Below are 17924 nucleotides of genomic sequence, written 5' to 3' on the forward strand. Positions count from 1 at the left end.
AAACGAAAGATTTTTTTTTTTTTTTTTTTTTTTTTTGAAGTGGAGTCCTGCTCTGTCACCCAGGCAGTGGCGAGATCTCGGCTCACTGCGACCTCTGCCTCCCGGGTTCAAGCGAATCTCCTGCCTCAGCCTCCGAGTAGCTGGGACTACAGGCACACGCCACCACGCCTGGCTAATTTTCGTGTTTTTTTTTTTTATAGAGACGGGGTTTCACCCTATGGGTCAGGCTGATCTTGAACTCCTGACCTTGTGATCCGCCCGCCTCGACCTCCCAAAGTGCTGGGATTACAGGTGTGAGCCACTGCGTCCGCCCAAGATTTACTTTTTCTAAGTGCTATGCTATTTGGTGTCATGGAGAATAGAACAGGGGAAGGTCAAATTTATTGAAAGCACAGGCTCGGCCCTTCCTGGCGCCTTCTGCTGCTCAGACTCCTCCCTCATTCCTCCAAACTCCTCCCCTTAGCTTAGTATCATCCTCCTAATACTCCTCCCTTCCGCAAGCATCTTCTCAGGTCTCTGATTCCTTCTCCCATCTCAGAAGGCCTTTTCTTTCTCTCTGGCTTCCCATACTTCACCATCCCTCTCAACCTCTCATACCCTTGCCCCCCCCCTTTTTTTGGGGGGGGTTATGGACTTTCATTCTTGTTGCCGAAGCTGGAGTTAAGTGGCACAGTCTCGGCTTACTGCAACCTCAACCCGCCAGGTTCAAGCGATTCTCCTGCCTCAGCCTCCCAAGTTTGAAGTTTGGGAGGGAGACCCAGTAAGTGCCAAGGCAGGAGTCCGGAGCCTCAGCCTATTCCCATAGAAGTAGTGAAGAAGAAAATAAGTAGAGATATAACCACAGTAGTTATTCATAGGCGATCTTAGTTATTCATAGGTGATCTTAGTTCTTTTACTAATGACTCTCAGGTCGAAAAGTATGAACCTGGGGTGACATTGTGAAAGGAATGGCCTTAAGGCAAGATGCTTTAAGCCCTCCGTCACACCCGTGTAAGGGCTGCTGGAGGGCGCCTTGGCTCTGCGCCAGCACCAGCACTGGGAAAGCGCCCGCTGTTTAGCAAGCTGCGTGCGGAAAGAAATGTCAGAGATGTCTCCTTCCCCGGGGGAGTTAGGAGAAAACTCCACTCCTCCAAGCTCTCACAGTAGGCCTGGCAGCTGTCAGGGAGGCCCACAGACATCCAGGGGCGTAACTGTCTCTATGCAATGCTGTGCTTCAGCGGTCATGTTCCATGTCCACTCTCATGTTCCGTTTCTGCACCTGGTTCCTTTTTTCTTAGAAGACATAATCAGTAAAAGTAATATAAATCTTTATGTCTTTGTTCTTTCGTGACAACTGTGGAAAAGTGCTGACGCATTATGCTCCTTACCTCATCTAGGCTACTAGAAAGTCTTGGATCCCCACCTATATGACCCTAACACTGATCACCAATGCCACGCCCTACCTACACTGCCCCCAGCTTTATACTCAATAAAAGTCGGAGTGTGCGGACACTCGGGGCTACTGCTGGACTCTACACTTTGGCTGGCAGTGGACCCTGGGGCCCAAACTCTCTTTTCTCTATCTCTGTGTCTTGTGACTTTTATGTCTACAGTTTCTCCTCTCTACACCAGCAGAGAGGGGCTCAAAGGACCCTGTAGGGCTAGACCCTACACCAAGTAGCTGGAATTACAGGTGCCCACCACGATGCCTGGCTAATTGTTGTATTTTTAGTAGAGTCAGGGTTTTGCCATGTTGGCCAGGCTGGTCTCGAACTCCTGAACTCAGGTGATCCACCTGCCTCAGCCTCCCGAAGTGCCGGGATTACAGGTGTGAACCACCATGCCCAGCCACCCTTGCCCTTCTTAAACTCCTCCCTTCTCTGAGAGTCCTTCCTCCTCTAAGTCCTTCCCCTGCCCCAGCCTCTGGGTCCCATCACTTGGAATGGGGTCAAGGGCCTGGGTGAAATGGTGAAGCCAGGCACCCCTGTAAAGAGGAAAGCCATCATGGAGGCTGAAGTGGTGTCTGGGCCTTGTCCTCATTTGCTGTCCCTGGGCTGGGCAGGTGGGGACAGATTCGGGGCCAGGACCTGGTTAAGCTGTCGGATTAGACATGGAGGCTTTTAATCCCCTCACTGACCTTTATGAGTGGCCCAGGCCCTGCCCTCCTCAGTGGAAAACCGGACTGGGCTGCCCGGCTCCCACCCTCCTTCCAAACAAAACCCCCTCCCTGCCCCTTCACTTCCGACTTAACATCCTTTCCCAACCCTGCGTTTCCATGGCCCCCGCCCCTGTCCCTTCCTACCCTAGACACCCGAGCTGAAAGGAAAGCCAGCTAATCAATCCCATCCGGTTATTACGTGGGGATTCTGAGGGATAAAGGGAGATGGAGATGGAGAAGCCGGAGGGGGCACCTGAGTTGATGCAGCACTTGTGAAGGCTGAATGCCAGTGACGGTGGCTGCCCTCGGTCCAGAATACAGGCTGGGAACACGTCCTCCTCCCTGTCACTGGCTGCCTCTGCAGCTGGCTCCCAGCCTGTAGGGTACTTAGGTAGATGGCAACATGGCCAGGGGGCCAGGTCGCAGGACCCATGCTCGAGAAACACATTCGCAGACACACCCACTGGGGCTCCTAATTCTTTAATCTGGGGGACAGGTCTCCCCCTAAAACACTCACTCCCCCATAGTAGGGAAGAACCTTGGTGTCCAGAGCTACTTCCTCCTTCCCAGGTCCCCAAGCTGGGCCAGAGAAGGGACTCTGGCTGGGAGCCACAGCCCACGCCTACCCTTGCCCTGTGAGTCAGACACCTGAGTTCAGAGCCAGCCTCCCTGAGTGTCTTCCATCCCAACCTCCCCCCGGCGTACGATCGAGCACTGGGCAGAGCAGGAAAATCCCCAGGACTCAAATCCCCATCCCATCCTTGATGAGGTGAGGACTCATCCTCCTGGAAAGGCCCCTGAAGGACTTTACAGATGGGGAAACTGACATGAAGCGGAGTCTGAAGGGACACAGTAGTTGGGGCGGCACTGGGATTTACAGCAAAGCTTCGCGGGCCCTTGAAAAGGGCCTCATTCCAATTAGCTAGCACTCCATTTTTAAGCCTGTTGTAGGACCAGGGGAAAAAATAGATATCCGTATTTATATTATATATATATATAATACACATATATGTATAACATCTTTAAGAAGTAGACAAATGGCCGGGCATGGTGGCTCACGCCTGTAATCCCAGCACTTTGGGAGGCTGAGGTGGGTGGGTCATCTGAGGTTGGGAGTTCAAGACCAACCTGGCTAACATGGCGAAACCCTGTCTCTATGAAAAATACAAAAATTAGCCGGGCGTAGTGGCTCACGCCTGTAATCCCAGCCACTTGGGAGGCTGAGGCAGGAGAATCGCTTGCAGCTGAGAGACGGGGGTTGCAGTGAGCTGAGGCCGCACCTCTGCACTCCAGCCTGGGTGACAGAGTGAGGCTCTGTCTCAAGAAAAGAAAGAAAGAAAGAAATAGACACATATCACTAGGTGCAGGGTTCCAGAGCATTCTAGACTCACCAGCCCTTCCTTTGTCCACTGATCAGCCCTGTGCCCTCCAGGGTCTAGCCTGAACCCTCACCTCCTCGGTCAGCCCAGAAATGCTGCTTCTCAAGTCCTGAGTCCACTTCCTAGCACTGCCAAGCAGTCCACCTGGAGGTGACGACAACGTCCAGGCTTTGGTCACGGACAACTCTGGATCCCCGGAGCCTTACTTCCTTTTGGCATTACAGAACCACAAGACGTCATCTAGAATCATCGAGATTCTCAACTCCACTGGGCAAACTGGAACCAGGAAAATCTCAGCCATCCGGAATGGCCCCTGCCTCCTCGACTCTAATCAGTCTAGACCCACAGAATCCTGATTCCCTTTAGACATTCTAGAATGGCACTTTAAAAAAAACAACCCACCCTGTGGATCCTTTAGAAACATTGCTTATTCTCTTGGCTGGATGCTCTACAGCCCAAAGACGGAGTCATCTCATGTCAAGAACTCCTAATCTGTCACTTTAGCCTTTCTGAACCCACAGACTCACCCATGTTTTGTGCATTCTAGAAACATTACTCTTTAGTTTCTGGAGCAGTTCAACTCTCCAGGTCAAACCTGTCCTAGAATCACCAGTGCTTGCTTCTGTGGTCAACCTAGACTCACAGAATCTCAACCAATGGGCTTTCTGGAACCACAGGTCTCTTCTTAACTTGCAGTCAGCATTTTTTTTTTTTTCCCCTTTGGTCAACCAAGATGATCTTGAAGGCCTGGGGCATTCCATAGCCTTCCCTCCTAGGTGGTCTACAACCAGTGTTTTGCTGCTCGGTTGGCTGAGTTGAGAAGCAACACTCCCTTGAATCTTAGGTGAATCCAGTCCTACAAACCCTTGATCTGTGATGCTGTCCAAGAACTACCAACTTGCTCCCCCAGAGGTGGTCTATACCACTGGTTTCTCACCCTGGTAGCAATCCAGTTCCACCCATACAGAAGAATCTAGAACACCAGTCTTTTCCTCTTGGGTGATCCAGAATTCTGGTGAGACTCAGGAATTGGGCTCATAAAGGGGTCTCAGGAGGGAGCACAGAAGCAGAGGAGTTAAGGTCCGATACGTCCGTGGCAGGTCACCAGGCACAGCAGAACCTTACCACCTCGTCATTTACCCAGCAGGCCTGTTGGTCTTCGAGAACACATGCCCCCGTCCCAGGAGAGAACCCTATCTCTCCATCTTGCTACCTCGGGGAAGGGGGCACACATGGGGAAGGGGACATCTGTCGGCATCATGGAGGCAGGGTCAGCGCCAGGGTTGGTGTGAGAACTCCGGGGCTGGAAGCCCCATCTTCTGTCTCCTCCTCGTTCCCCTCCTCGGCCTCATCGTCCTCATCTTCCTCCTGGCAGCAGCTCAGAGCAAGTTCATTCTCATAACAAAACGCAGTCAGAGAGCCAGGGAAGCTAGACTTGAGGCTGTGGGAAGCCTGCTCTGCCCGTTCATCCAGCTCCTTAGCACTGCAGACCGGCGTCCCCGGGACCTCGTAAGTGCGATGGAAGTGGCGATAGTCGACCTCATACTGGGAGCCACGCTGGAAGAGAACTGGCTCAAAACGATGGCCCCAGAGCAGTTCACCAGGGAGGTAGGATGAGCGACACTGTGTGGTCATGGCTGTGGCCTCAACCATCCCCTCGAGAATGACCACCAGCTCAAAGTCAGCCCTGGCCAGCTCAGCGCGTCCGAGCTCATACAGAGGACTGGCTGAGTCGATCTCATGGACGATGGTGATGGGGGATACGAGGAAGATACGATCGGTGCCTCCATCAAAGCCCACGTCCACATCCTGGTGGTCCAGCGGGATGTACTCCCCCTCTGGGGTCACACGAGGCTGCAGCAGGAGGCAAAGAGCCAAAGAAAAGAGAGCAAGGCGCAGAGACAGGCAGAGATGGAGAGAGAGAGAAAAAAGAGATGCAGAGAAAGAAGGCAAAGACCACAAGAGTGAAGGAAAGGGTGAGAATCCAGAGATGGGGCCGGCGACCCAGAGAGAGAGGAAGTCAGAGACACAGGCGAGGGCACAGAAACCCAGCGAGAGGGAGCCAGAGACCCGGGAGGGGAGGATGGAGGTCCAGAGGACGCATGGGATGGGACAGACCCAGAGATAAAGGGACAGGAAAGAGACTCAGGGTTTGGGAACAGAAAATGGGAAGAGGGGCGTGGCAGGGGAAGAGAAGTAGGAGAGAGGGACCGTGATATTGGCATAGACACAGAAATCAGCAAGACAGAGATGGAATCGAGGTGACAATGGAAAATAAGGATGACATCCAACAGAGAATTGGGGGAGAGGGAGAGAAAAATGGCTTTTAGTATGTGGCCAGAGAAAGATAAACCTGATGATAAGAAGGGGGAGTTAGGGCTATGATCTGCAGCCACCACTGCCTCAGGCTTATCCCCGGGCCCTCCCCGGAGCTATCCCAGCTGCCAGCCCAACTGCAAGCCCCTCCCTGGCATTGTGCCTGTGGGCACGCTTTGTGGGGGTCTGGGTATGTTGCCCCTGCCTACCAGCTGGGTCCACAGCCACCTCCCAGGCCATGTCACTGCCCCACAGACTTCTGCAAGAGCCAGTGTCCCTCCCTGTCATGAATTCTGGCATCTCAAAGCGTCAGGCAGGAGACAGAAGTGGGAGGTGGGCACCTATCCTCCTCTCGGAACTGTCTCCGGGAGCCCCAAGTAGAGGAATCCTAGAGGCGGCTGGGAGTTGCAGCTCCCACCACCCCCAATCCTCTCCAAGTCAAGCCTCAGCCCAGAGTTCTAAAGTCACTTTACGACCAGGCGCAGTGGGTCACGCCTGTAATCCCAGCACTTTGGGAGGCCAAGGCGGTGGATCACCTGAGGTCAGGAGTTCAAGATCAGCCTGGCCAATGTGGCGAAACCCCGTCTCTTCTAATAATACAAAAATTAGCCAGGCCCGGTGGCAGGCATCTGTAATCCCAGCTATTCTGGAGGCTGAGGCAGGAGAAACACTTGAAACCAGTAGGCGGAGGTTGAAGTGAGCCAAGATCATGCCACTCTACTCCAGCCTGGGCAACAGAGCAAAACTCCATCTCATAAAAAAATGAATAAAGTCACTTTACTTGGGCAAGGGCAGCTACTGGCCCAGAGTTTCTTGGGAACGGAGATGTTTGAGCAATTCGACCACAATTCTAGAAACACTAAGGCCCCTTCCCAGGGCACGGGAGGGAGCCACTACCCCATGGGCCAGTGGGAGGTGCAGTTTCGTTTGGTTCCCAGTGGGAACCAAACTCAGAGGGCCGGAGGCTGGTGGGACACAATGGGCCACTGAGGCGGATTCTCCCACAGATGCCGCAGGACCCCATGCCTAGAAGCCTGGAAAACTGCGCTCCACAGTGATGAGCTGCACTCATCCTGGGGCCTGCCTCTTCCGGGGCCTCAAGTCTCGGGCCTCGGTCTGTGCCACAGTGTCTGTGGGAATTGTACACCTGAGCAATAGAACGGTCACTCATCACTGCCCCCCGCAAAACTGCATCTCAGACCATCTTCGGGCAGGTCCCTTGACTCAGAAGCTCCTGGGAATTACAGCCCAGAGCCTCCACAGGCCAGGCTTGGCCCTCTCGGGTCTAGACTCCTCACAATCCCACAGACGGCCCATCCTCAAGCCACAGGAAGCTTTGTATGCCGCAAGTCCAGGCCTCCAGGAAGAGCTGGTCACAGACCTCTCTCTTGGGTTTACCTCCCCAGCTGCTCAGCAACCCCTCCGCAGTCCACAGGCCCCTGCCCCAGAGGCTGCTGGGAGTTGTAGTTCACGCCCCCTCCAGGCCCGCGCGCCCCTCGCCCCCGGGCCTACAACTCCCACAATCCCCGAGGGCTCGCGGAAGGCCACGCCCCGCCCCGCCTCCCCTCGCACCTGCAGCAGCTGGGCCCGCACGTGGGCCTCCACCAGGTGGCTGCGGCGCAGGTTGCCGACGCGCCACATGAGGCAGAGGCGGTGGTCACGCAGCGCCACGACGGCGTTCTCGCTGAAGACCAGCGTTTCGTTGCGCTTCTTGGGTTTGGCCATCTTGGCCATGACGGCGCCCACGACGAAGGCGTCGAGCACGCAGCCGGCGATGCACTGCAGCACCACGGCGGCCACAGCGGCCGGGCACTCCTCGGTGACGCTGCGCACGCCGTAGCCGATAGACGTCTGCGTCTCCAGCGCGAAGAGGAAGGCGGCCAGGAAGCTGGCCACGTGCGAGAAGCAGGGCGCGGGCGGTGGCGGGGCGGCCAGGTCGCCGTGCAGCGAGGCGATGAGCCAGAAAGCCAGGCCGAAGAGCAGCCAGGAGGCGAGGAAGGAGCAGGAGAAGAGCAGGCACATCCAGCGCCAGCGCACGTCCACGCACGTGGTGAACAGGTCGCTCAGGTAGCGCGCGCCCTGGCCGCCCAGGTTCACGAAGCGCACGTTGCAGTGCCCGTCCTTCTTGACGAAGCGACCACGGCGCCGGCCCACCGGTGACTGCACCGGCGCCGGCGCCCACCCGTTGCGGCACAGCCCCGGTCCGGCCTCCTCTTCATCGCCAGCCCGGCTGTCTCCCGAATCCAGGACGCCGCTGAGGCGGCGTAGGGCCCTGGCCAGGCCCATTGGGCGGAGGGACCCCCTCCACTTGGCCTACTGGGGGGCAGGCGCCCCCAACCTGCTGGAACAAGAAACCGGCAGAAACGTCAGGGGCTCCAGGAATGGGTGAGCTCATCGGCCAGGCATGCTCTCCAGTGGGGCTTAGTGTCCTCATCTGTCAAATGGGTGGAACAATACTCACTTTTTTTTTTTTCGTTTTGGAGATGGAGTCTGGCTCTGTCACCCAGGCTGGAGTGCAATGGTGCGATCTCGGCTCACTGCAACCTCCACCTCCGGGGTTCAGGCGATTCTCCCGCCTCAGCCTCCTAAGTAGCTGGGGCCACAGGCACACGCCACCAAGCCCAGCTAATTTTTCTATTTTTAGTAAGGATGGGATTTCACCATGTTGCCCAGGCTGGTCTCGAATTCCTGATGCCAGGCAATCCACCCACCTTGGCCTCCTAAAGTGCTAGGATTACAGGCACGAGCCAACGATATATATGTGTGTGTGTGTGTGTGTGTGTGTGTGTGTGTGTGTGTATATATATATATGTATTTTTTTTTTTTTTTTAAATGAGACAGAGTCTCGCTCTGTTGCCCAGGCTGGAGTGCAATGGTGCAATCTCGGCTCACTGCAACCTCCGCCTCCGGGGTTTAAGTGATTCTCCTGCCTCAGCCTCCCAAGTAGCTGGGATTACAGGCGCCTACCACCACACCCAGCTGATTTTTTATATTTTTAGTAGAGACGGGTTTCACCTGATAGCCAGGATGGTCTCAATCTCCTCACCTCATGATCTGCCCGCCTCAGCCTTCCAAAGTGCTGGGATTGCAGGTGTGAGCCACCACAGCCCACTGCCACCTTCTTTTTAAAAATGTTTTATTAATTTAATTTTTGTTTTATAGAGACAGGGACCTCGCTGTATTTCCCAGGCTGGTCTCGAACTCCTGACCTTAAACGATCTCTCCTCAGCCTCCAGAAGTGCTGGGATTACAGGCGTGAGCCATCTCACCCGGCCCATACTCACCTTCCAAGTTGGAAGATGGAGGATAAACAGCAATAATACTATTAGTAGATACTTGTATAACAACAACGGGAAATACTATAACAATATTATGGCAGGTGCCATAATAATTACAGCACGCATTTATACAGTGCTAAATTTATATATTGAATTTATCATTTGTGTCATATCAATTATGCTGTTTATACAGTGTGGAGGGTTTGTTTTTTTGAGATGGAGTCTAGCTGTGTTGCCCAGGCTGGGATACAATGGCGCAATCCCGGCTCACTGTAACCTCTGCCTCCCGGGTTCAAGCGATTCTCCTGTCTCAGCCTCCTGTGAGGCTGGGATTACAGGCATGCCCCACCATGCCTGGCTAATTGTTGCATTTTTAGTAGAGATGGGGTTTCACCATGTTGGCCAGGCTGGTCTCAAACTCCTGACCTCTAGTGATCTGCCGCCTCAGGCTTCCAAAGTGCTGGGATTACAGGCGTGAGCCACTTGCTCAGCCAGTTTGGAGGCTGTTGTAAGCACTTTACATGATTTTACATATTAGAGCCTCAGAGCAGGCCTATGACGCAGACATCATTATCCCCATTTTATAGATAAGGAAACTGAAGCACAAAACGTTTAAGTAACTTCCCCAAGACCACAGCTAAGTAAAGCGGGCTTTGAGTGCTAGCAGTCCAGCTCGAGGCCAGGCTCGCAACTGTAAGGTGTAGCTGCTGCTCGGCATGGAGAGATGCCTCAGGGCTCTGCAGTCAGCTGTGGTTCAAGAACAGGCTCACAAAGTAACAAAAGGAAAAACTTACATCAACTGAATTGAATCACTGTAGGGGAACCCCGAAAGTGCCGTGGCAAGGGTCTGAAGCCTCAGCCTGCTCCCATATAAATATTGATTTAGAAAAGAATTAGAAATGTAGGCACATAGTTATTCCTTTATATAATCATATATAATTTTATAGTTACTTATAATCATAAAGATATATACTCAATATAACCTTTAGTATTACTAACGACTGTCAGGTTATGAAGCATGGAACTGAGGTGACATTGTGAACAAAGTGACCCTAAGGCAAGATGCTCTAAGTCCTCTGTCATGCCCGCATAAGGGCTGCTGGAGGGCGCCTCGGCTGTGCGGAAGCCCCAGCGCTGGGAAAGTGCCGGCTGTTTAGCCAGTTAGGGAAGGAGACGTCCAAAATGGCTGAGACGTCTCCTTCCTGGGGAAGTTAGGAGAAAACTCCACTCCTCCAAGCTCTTGTGGCAAGGCCTGACGGCTGTCAGGGGGACCCGCAGACATCCGGGGGCTTAACTGTGTCTATGTGACGCTGCGCTTCAGTGGGCACGTTCCATGTCTGCTCTCACGCTCTGCTTCTGCACCTGGTTTCTCTTTTCCTTAAAAGCTAAGACTTAATAATGGTAACATGATCTTAGTGTCCTTGATATTTGTGACAAATACGTGAAGAGCGCTGACACATTAGCTTTTTTCCTCGCCTTGGCTACTTGAAAGTCTCAGGCCCCCTATCTTCAAGACACATGATTTCCCTGACCCTACCACTGACCACCATGACCTCACCCTACCTTCCCTGCCCCCTGCTTTGTACTCAATAAAAGTCAGAGAGTCCAGGCACTCCGGGCCACTGCAGGGCTCCGCGCTTTGGCTGGCAGTGGACCCCCGAGCCCACACTCTCTTCTCTGTGTCTGTGTCTTTTGTCTGTAGTCTCTTGTCTCCACACTAACAGGGAGGGGTTCACCGAACCCTATAGGGCTGGACCCTATAAATGAGAACTAAAAACTTTTTTTTTTTTTGGGTGCAGTGGTGCACTCTTGGCTCATTGCAATCTCTGCCTCCTGGGTTCAAGGGGTTCTCCTGCCTCAGCCTCCTGAGTAGCTGGGATTACAGGCGTGCGCCACCACACCTGGCTAATTTTTGTATTTTTAGTAGAGATGGGGTTTTGCCATGTTGGCCAGACCGGTCTTGCACTCCTGACCTCAAGTGATCCTCCCGCCTTGGCCTCCTAAAGTATTGGGATTACAGGCATGAGCCACTGCACCCGGCCAGAACTAAAAAACCTTTGTGCTCCCAAAGACACTATCAAGAAAGTGAAGAAAGACCAGGTGAGGTGGTACACACCTGTATCCTAGCGCTTTGGGAGGCCGAGGCAGAAGGATCACTTGAGCCCAGGAGTTCATGACCAGCCTGGGCAACACAGCAAGGGTCTTTAAAAAATAAAAAATTGGCCGGGCGTGGTGGCTCAAGCCTGTAATCCCAGCACTTTGGGAGGCCAAGGCGGGTGGATCACAAGGTCGAGAGATCGAGACCAACCTGGTCAACATGGTGAAATCCCGTCTCTACTAAAAATACAAAAAATTAGCTGGGCATGGTGGCGCGTGCCTATAATCCCAGCTACTCAGGAGGCTGAGGCAGGAGAATTGCCTGAACCCAGGAGGCGGAGGTTGCGGTGAGCCGAGATCGCGCCATTGCACTCCAGCCTGGGTAACAAGAGTGAAACTCCGTCTCAAAAATAAATAAATAAATAAAAAATTAGCCAGGTGTAGTGATGCAAACGTGTAGCCCTAGTTACTTGAAAGGCTGAGGTGGGAGGATCACTTAGCCCAGGAGTTGGAATTAAGACTGCGCCACTGCACTCCAGCCTGGGCAAAAGAGCAAAACCTTGTCTCACAACGTTTTTTTACAAAAGGGAAAAGACAACCCACCGATGGGAGAAGATGCTGTAGTTGCAAATCATATACTTGATGAGGAACTTGTATCTAGACTATATAAATAGACCTTGCAACTCAATAATGAAAAGATAAATAATGCTTTTTTTTTTTTTTTTTTTTTTTTTGAGATGGAGTCTCGCTCTGTCACCCAGGCTAGAGAGCAGTGGTGCGATCTCGGCTCACGGCAACCTCCACCTCCTGGGTTCAAGGGATTCTGCTGCCTTAGCCTGCGGAGTAGCTGGAATTACAGGCTCGCACCACCATGCCCAGCTAATTTTTGTATTTTTAGTAGAGACGGGGTTTCACCATGTTAGCCAGGCTGGTCTTGAACTCCTGGCCTCAAGTGATCTAACCACCCTAACCTCCCAAAGTGCTGGGATTACAGGTGTGGGCTGCTGTGCCCAGCCCAAATAACCCAATTTAAAAGTGGGCAAAGGGGACCAGGCACAGCAGCTCACACCTGTAATCCTAACACTTTGGGAGGCCAAGGCAGCTGGAACACTTGAGCTCAGGAGTTCGAGACCAGCCTGGCCAACATGGTGAAATCCTGTCTCTACTAAAAATCCAAAAATCAGCTGGGCCTACTGGTGCACATCTATAGTTCCAGCTACTCCGGTGGCGAAGGCACACACACACAAAAAAAACAACAAAAAAAGCGGTCAAAGGATCTGTACAGACATTTCTCCTAAGAAGGTCTACAAATGGCTAATAAACATACGAAAAGATGCTCCACATCATTAGCCATCAGAGAAATGCAAGTCAAAACCACAAGGGAATACCACTTTGCACCCACTTAGAATGGTTATAATAGGCGAGGGGTGGTGGTTCACACCTCTAATCCTAGCACTTTGGGAGGCCGAGGTGGGCAGATTCCTAGGTCAGGAGTTCGAGACCAGTCTGGCCAACATGGTGAAACCCCATCTCTACTAAAAATACAGAAAATTAGCTGGGCATGATGGCACGTGCCTGTAATCCCAGCTACTCAGGAGGCCGAGGCAGGAGAATTGCTTAACTCGGGAGGCGGAGACTGCAGTGAGCCGAGATCGCGCCATTGCACTCCAGCCTGGGTAACAGAGCAAGACTCTGTTTCAAGAAACAAACAAATAAAGGCTATAATAATAATAAATAAAAAAGTGTTGGTGAGAAGGTGGAAAAATTGGCATCCTCTTACGCTGCTGGGGGGGGGGGAATGGAAAATTCCAGCTGCTGTAGGAATCAGTCTGGCAGTTACTTAAACGGTTAAACATAGAATTACCACATCACCCAGCAATTGCATTCCTATTTATGTACCCAAGAGAAATGAAAACAGATGCAAAAACTTGTACACAAATGTTCACAGCAGCATTACTCATAATAGCCAAAAGGTAGAAACCCAAACATCAACCAACTAATGAATACATAAAATGTGATACATTCATCCAAAGAATAGTCCTTGACAATAAAGAGAAATGAAGTATTGATGGATGCAACATGAATAAACCCTGAAAACATGCCAGGTGCAGTGGCTCACGCCTGTAATCCCAACACTTTGGGAGGCCCAGGTGGGCGGACCACCTGAGGTCAGGAGTTCGAGACTAGCCTGGCCAACATGGTGAAACCCTGTCTCTATTAAAAAATATGAAAATGAGCCGGGTGTGGTAACATGCACCTATAATCCCAGCTACTTGGGAGGCTGAGGCAGGAGAATTACTTGAACCCAGGAGGCGGAGGTTGCGGTGAGCTGAGATTGCACCAGTGCATTCCAGCCTGGGTGACAAAGCAAGACTCCATCTCAAAAACAAAACAAAACAAAGAAATTGTGATGGCTGCACAATTGTGTACACACTAAATGCCACTGCATTGTACACTGTAATGAGTGCATCACATGTTAATTAGATTCTGATGAAGCTATTGTAAAATAAATAAATGAAATGGGCTCATGCCCGGCCCTCTGGTCTTCGGCAAGTCTTTCTGAGTGATCAGGAAGGGCCTTCTTACCATGTACACCCAGAGCCCAATTCTGGCTTCGTTGCTCACCAGCTATGTGCCCTGGGATCTCTGGCTTCCTTTTCCAGAAACTCAATTTGGTCAGCCATTTACTAGGTGTGTGACTGATGGGTCATATCCTTTCCTGAGCCCCCAGCTCTCTCATCTGTGAAATGCAGGAGACCTGGGGGCTGGGAATCCTGGCTCACACCTGCAATCCCAGCATTTTGGGAGGCCAAGGTGGGAGGATTGTTTGAACCGGGGAGTTTGAGACCAGCTTGGGCAACCTAGCGAGACCCTACCTTAAAACAAAAATTATCCAGCCTCAATGACACAACTACTCTGGAGGCTGAGGTGAGAGGATCACTTGAGCCCAGGAGTTCAAGGTCACAGTGAGCTATGATTGCACCACTGCACTGCAGCCTGGGCAACAGAGCAAGATCCTGTCCCTTAAAAAAAAAAAAAAAAAAAAGAGGCAGGTGCAGTGGCTCACACCTGTAATCCTGGCACTTGGGGAGTCCAACTGGGGAACTCAGGAGGATTGCATGAGACCAGGGGTTTGAGACCAGCCTGGTCAAGATGGTGAAACCCTGTGTCTAAAGAATAAATAAATAATAAAAATAGGCCGGGCGCGGTGGCTCACATCTGTAATGCCAGCACTTTGGGAGGCCGAGGTGGGCGTATCAGGAGGTCAAGAGATCAAGACCATCCTAGCCAACATGGTGAAACCCCGTCTCTACAAAAAATAAAAAAATTAGCTAGGCATGGTGGTGCACACCTGCAATCCCAGCTACTCAAGAGACTGAGGCAGGAGAATTGCTTGAACCTGGGAGGCAGAGGTTGCTGTAAGCCGTGATCACGCCACTGCACTCCAGCCTGGCACCTGGCGACGAAGCAAGACTCTGTCTCAAAAAAAAAAAAAAAAAAAAAATAAAAAATAAATAGCTGGGTGTGGTGGCTCACACCTGTAATCCCTGCACTTTGGGAGGCTGAGGCGTGCAGATCATGAGGTCAGGAGTTTGAGACCAGCCTGGCCAAAATGGTGAAACCCCGTCTCTTATAAAAATACAAAAATGAGTCGGGCATGGTGGCATGTGCCTGTAATCCCAGCTACTCAGGAGGCAAAGGCAGGAAAATGGCTTGAACCCAGGAGGCAGAGATTGTTGCAGTGAGCGAAGATCGTGCCACTGCACTCCAGCCTGGGCAACACAGCGAGACTCCGTCTCAAAAAAAAAAAAAAAAATTATAAAGGAAGAAATGGAGGGAATCCCAGCAGCCTGTCAGGCTGGAGGAAAGGGAAGGGCAGGACGTGGACCCGCACATCTCATTGGCTTCAGGGTTAACTAAGGTTAACCAACACTTGGCCCTGTGGTGAGGGGACTTCCCAGGAACTGGCTGGATCAGGACAAACCATACTGGGGTTACAGAATTTGCTATCAATTCCACCAACATTCACCAAGCGCCTATGTACCACGTGTCCATGTCCGTGGTACCGGCACCTGGGGATCCTCATGGGATTGTTGGCAGGGCCTGGCACACTCCATTTGGGAAGACCACGAGACGATGTCATGTTTGGCACCAACTGGGTCTCCCCAAGCCATGCACCTCCTGCTTGCACCACCTAGGCAGCCTTGCCATTTGGGGGTTCGTTAGGTCCACTTGACAGAGGAAAGCTGAGGCTGAGGTGAGAGGGGACCAAGCCTGGCTGTGCCCAGTGCCCGAAATGTACCTCATCCTCGGCTGTCTCAGCCTCGCCAGCCCTGCATGTTAGACACTGTTCTCCCAAAAGGGGGAAGTAGGCTCGGTGCCCAGGGGGGCAGTCTGGAGGTCAGCATCCAGGACCCAGCGTCTATACACGCAGCCCTGCCTGGCCCGGGGATCCCCACTGTGCGCTGGTTCCACCGTCAGGAATCCCCTCCCCCATGGGCTGGGGGAGGCGAGCGGGCACTGACACTGGCCGGGGCTCCCCTGTCCCCCAGCCTGGGTCTCGCACCCCCACTTGCCCATCTCTCACCAAAGCCCTTTGATGAAGGGACCTGGCTATTCACAGAAAAGCCAGCTGAGGCCCAGGTCAGTCCCTTGTCGCAGGCCCCTCAGCTAGTGAGGAGAGGGGGGGGCAAAACCCAGCCTCCCACCCAGGCCTCCCGGGAGCCGCAGCCCAGGTGCCAAACCAGTCTTCCTGAAAGCGCTCTGGCTTCGCACACACCCAGGACATCCGGGGCCTTGAGATGAACCCCCACTGCACCCCTCAGACCCCATGCTCACCTTGACTGCCCGGGATGCCGGGAGGTGAAGATCATCACCCCCTTTCACAGTCGGGAAGCAGGCTCTGGGAACGCCACGAGCTGGCCAGGGCCCCACCCCCAGTGCTGGCTGGGTCTTCAACCTTCCTTTCCTTTCCAGAACTCTGCCCCTGAAATCCTCCGGTCCCACCTCAGCCCTGTGAGGCAGACCTGTGTCTACCTCCCAAAGCCGACGGGGACCTTCACCAGGGGGCTGTCTGCGGCCAACATGGTCCAGCTCCCAGGCTGGCTGCTACTCGGGCTCAGGGCACCCCCTCCCCGGCAAAATCAGGGCGGGAGGGAAAGGGATCCTCCACCTGACCTGCAAGAGCAGCTTAATGTTTCCATATAAAGGAGACACAGGGCTTAAGGTGCTTCAACTTCGTGTCAAAGTCACTGTCTAATCTGAGGCCAAGAAGTCCCGCCCCAGTCCCCACCCCCACCCCCACCCCCACCCATCAACGTATTCTGACTCTTCCCAAACCAGGGTGTTCCCCTCTACTCCCCAGCTACCAGTGGAGGCTGGAAGGCAGGTTGGAAAGCAGAGACTGCAGAAAGACAAGGAGGTGCAGAGACAGGAAGAGGGGTGTTGAGGGAGTCCCCCGAGAAAAATACAGGGACCCAGCAGAATAGGGACCCTGAGAGAGGGGGACAGAGACAGGGGGGTGGAGACAGAGACCCAGAGGCAAGGGGAAAGAGACCCAGAGAGAGAGGGGGACAGAGACCCAGAGAGAGAGGGGGACAGAGACGGGGGGGCGGGGACAGAGACCCAGAGAGAGAGGACAGAGACCCAGAGAGAGGGGGGCACAGAGACCCAGGGCGGGGGTACAGAAACCCAGAGGGGGAGGGACAGAGACCCAGAGAGAGGGGGGGGCAGAAACCTTGAGAGAGAGGAACAGAGACCTAGATAAAGAGGGGAGCAGAGCCCCAGAAAGAAAGGGACAGAGACTTGAGAGGACAGAGACTCGGAGAGAGGGGGACAAAGAAGAGAGAGGTAGACAGGGCAATTGGGGAAATGTGAAAAGAGAAAAACACGTTTTAAGAAATGACGACATGGGGAGATGGAACTGTGAAGGCAGAGACGGAGAGAGGCAGAGACAGCAGAGAGACAGAGAAGCAGAGGATGGGAGCCAATGAGAAAATGCAAAAATGGTGATGGGGTGGGAGCTGCGGGCACCGAACCCGGGGGTTCCATTCTCCCGGCGCTGAGCCTGTTGCTGATGGGCAGACAGGGCCTCCCTGAGGACAAGGATGCTGGAGCCGGGGTGGAGTGGGGAGCGCAGCGGAGCAGGAGGGGCTGGCTCGGCGGGGCCTCGCGTGGAGGCACGTACCTGGTGGGGCGGCCCACCCCCATGCCCTCCGCTGGGGGCAGCCTCTGTGGGTGCCGAGGGGCTGTGGTCTGTCCTTGGCCCCAGGGGCCGTGAGCCGGCAGCCGACCTCGGGAGTCCACAGATGATCAGAGGCCTGGACGGAGGGGGGCAGGGGGTGGGGCTCGCTCCGAGCCGCAGAGGGGGAGCCAGGGAGGCCGGCCAGGCAGGGCGGCTGGGCCGCAGCCCAGGCAGGCTGGACAGGAGACAGCGGTGGAGAGGGACAGCAACTGGGGGGGGCAGGGAGACTGGCGGTGGGGGACACAGAGGAGAAAGAAACGTGAGGTCACGATAAAGGGGAGGCAGACATGGGGGCTCCCAAGTTACCGGAGAGGAAGGCTTCAGCAGCTGGGAAGCAGGGACGAGACCCCTTTTACTGAGCCGGAGGAAGTGCGAGATGGAAGGTCACTCAGAGAAGCCGGAGGCACGGGTGGGCGGGCGGAAGGGTGGGTTGTGGGGACTCCTGGTGGCCTCCCTCCTGCAGCCTAGCAGCT

General features: G+C 53.7%; 1 protein-coding gene across 2 annotated transcripts; it reads right to left on the reverse strand.

Moving 5' to 3' along the window:
* Positions 1-263: 263 nt before the first annotated feature.
* On the reverse strand, positions 264-17899 carry KCNJ14 (potassium inwardly rectifying channel subfamily J member 14). 2 transcript variants are annotated; one of them, XM_039465714.2, is made up of 3 exons: positions 17395-17899; positions 7405-8173; positions 264-5370 (listed from the first exon to the last, which is right to left on the reverse strand). In XM_039465714.2, exons 2-3 carry the CDS (start codon positions 8116-8118, stop codon positions 4774-4776), a joined length of 1311 nt encoding a protein of 436 aa, XP_039321648.1. In that variant the 5' UTR covers positions 8119-8173; positions 17395-17899; the 3' UTR covers positions 264-4773. The 2 variants fall into 2 exon arrangements, with proteins under 2 accessions (XP_039321648.1, XP_039321646.1); XM_039465712.2 differs by lacking the exon at positions 17395-17899 and having other exon boundaries at positions 7405-8614.
* Positions 17900-17924: the final 25 nt, after the last annotated feature.

The sequence above is a fragment of the Saimiri boliviensis genome, chromosome 14 (assembly GCF_048565385.1).
Source record: "Saimiri boliviensis isolate mSaiBol1 chromosome 14, mSaiBol1.pri, whole genome shotgun sequence".
Lineage (NCBI taxonomy): Eukaryota > Metazoa > Chordata > Mammalia > Primates > Cebidae > Saimiri > Saimiri boliviensis.

What these genes read in the sequence shown, in the direction of transcription:
- KCNJ14 (XM_039465714.2), bottom strand. Translation starts at nt 8,118, where the DNA reads ATGGGCCTGGCCAGGGCCCTACGCCGCCTCAGCGGCGTCCTGGATTCG. An exon ending in TGCGGGCCCAGCTGCTGCAG is followed by an intron (nt 5,371 to 7,404) that starts GTGCGAGGGGAG and finishes CTCCTGCTGCAG; the next exon opens with CCTCGTGTGACCCCAGAGGG.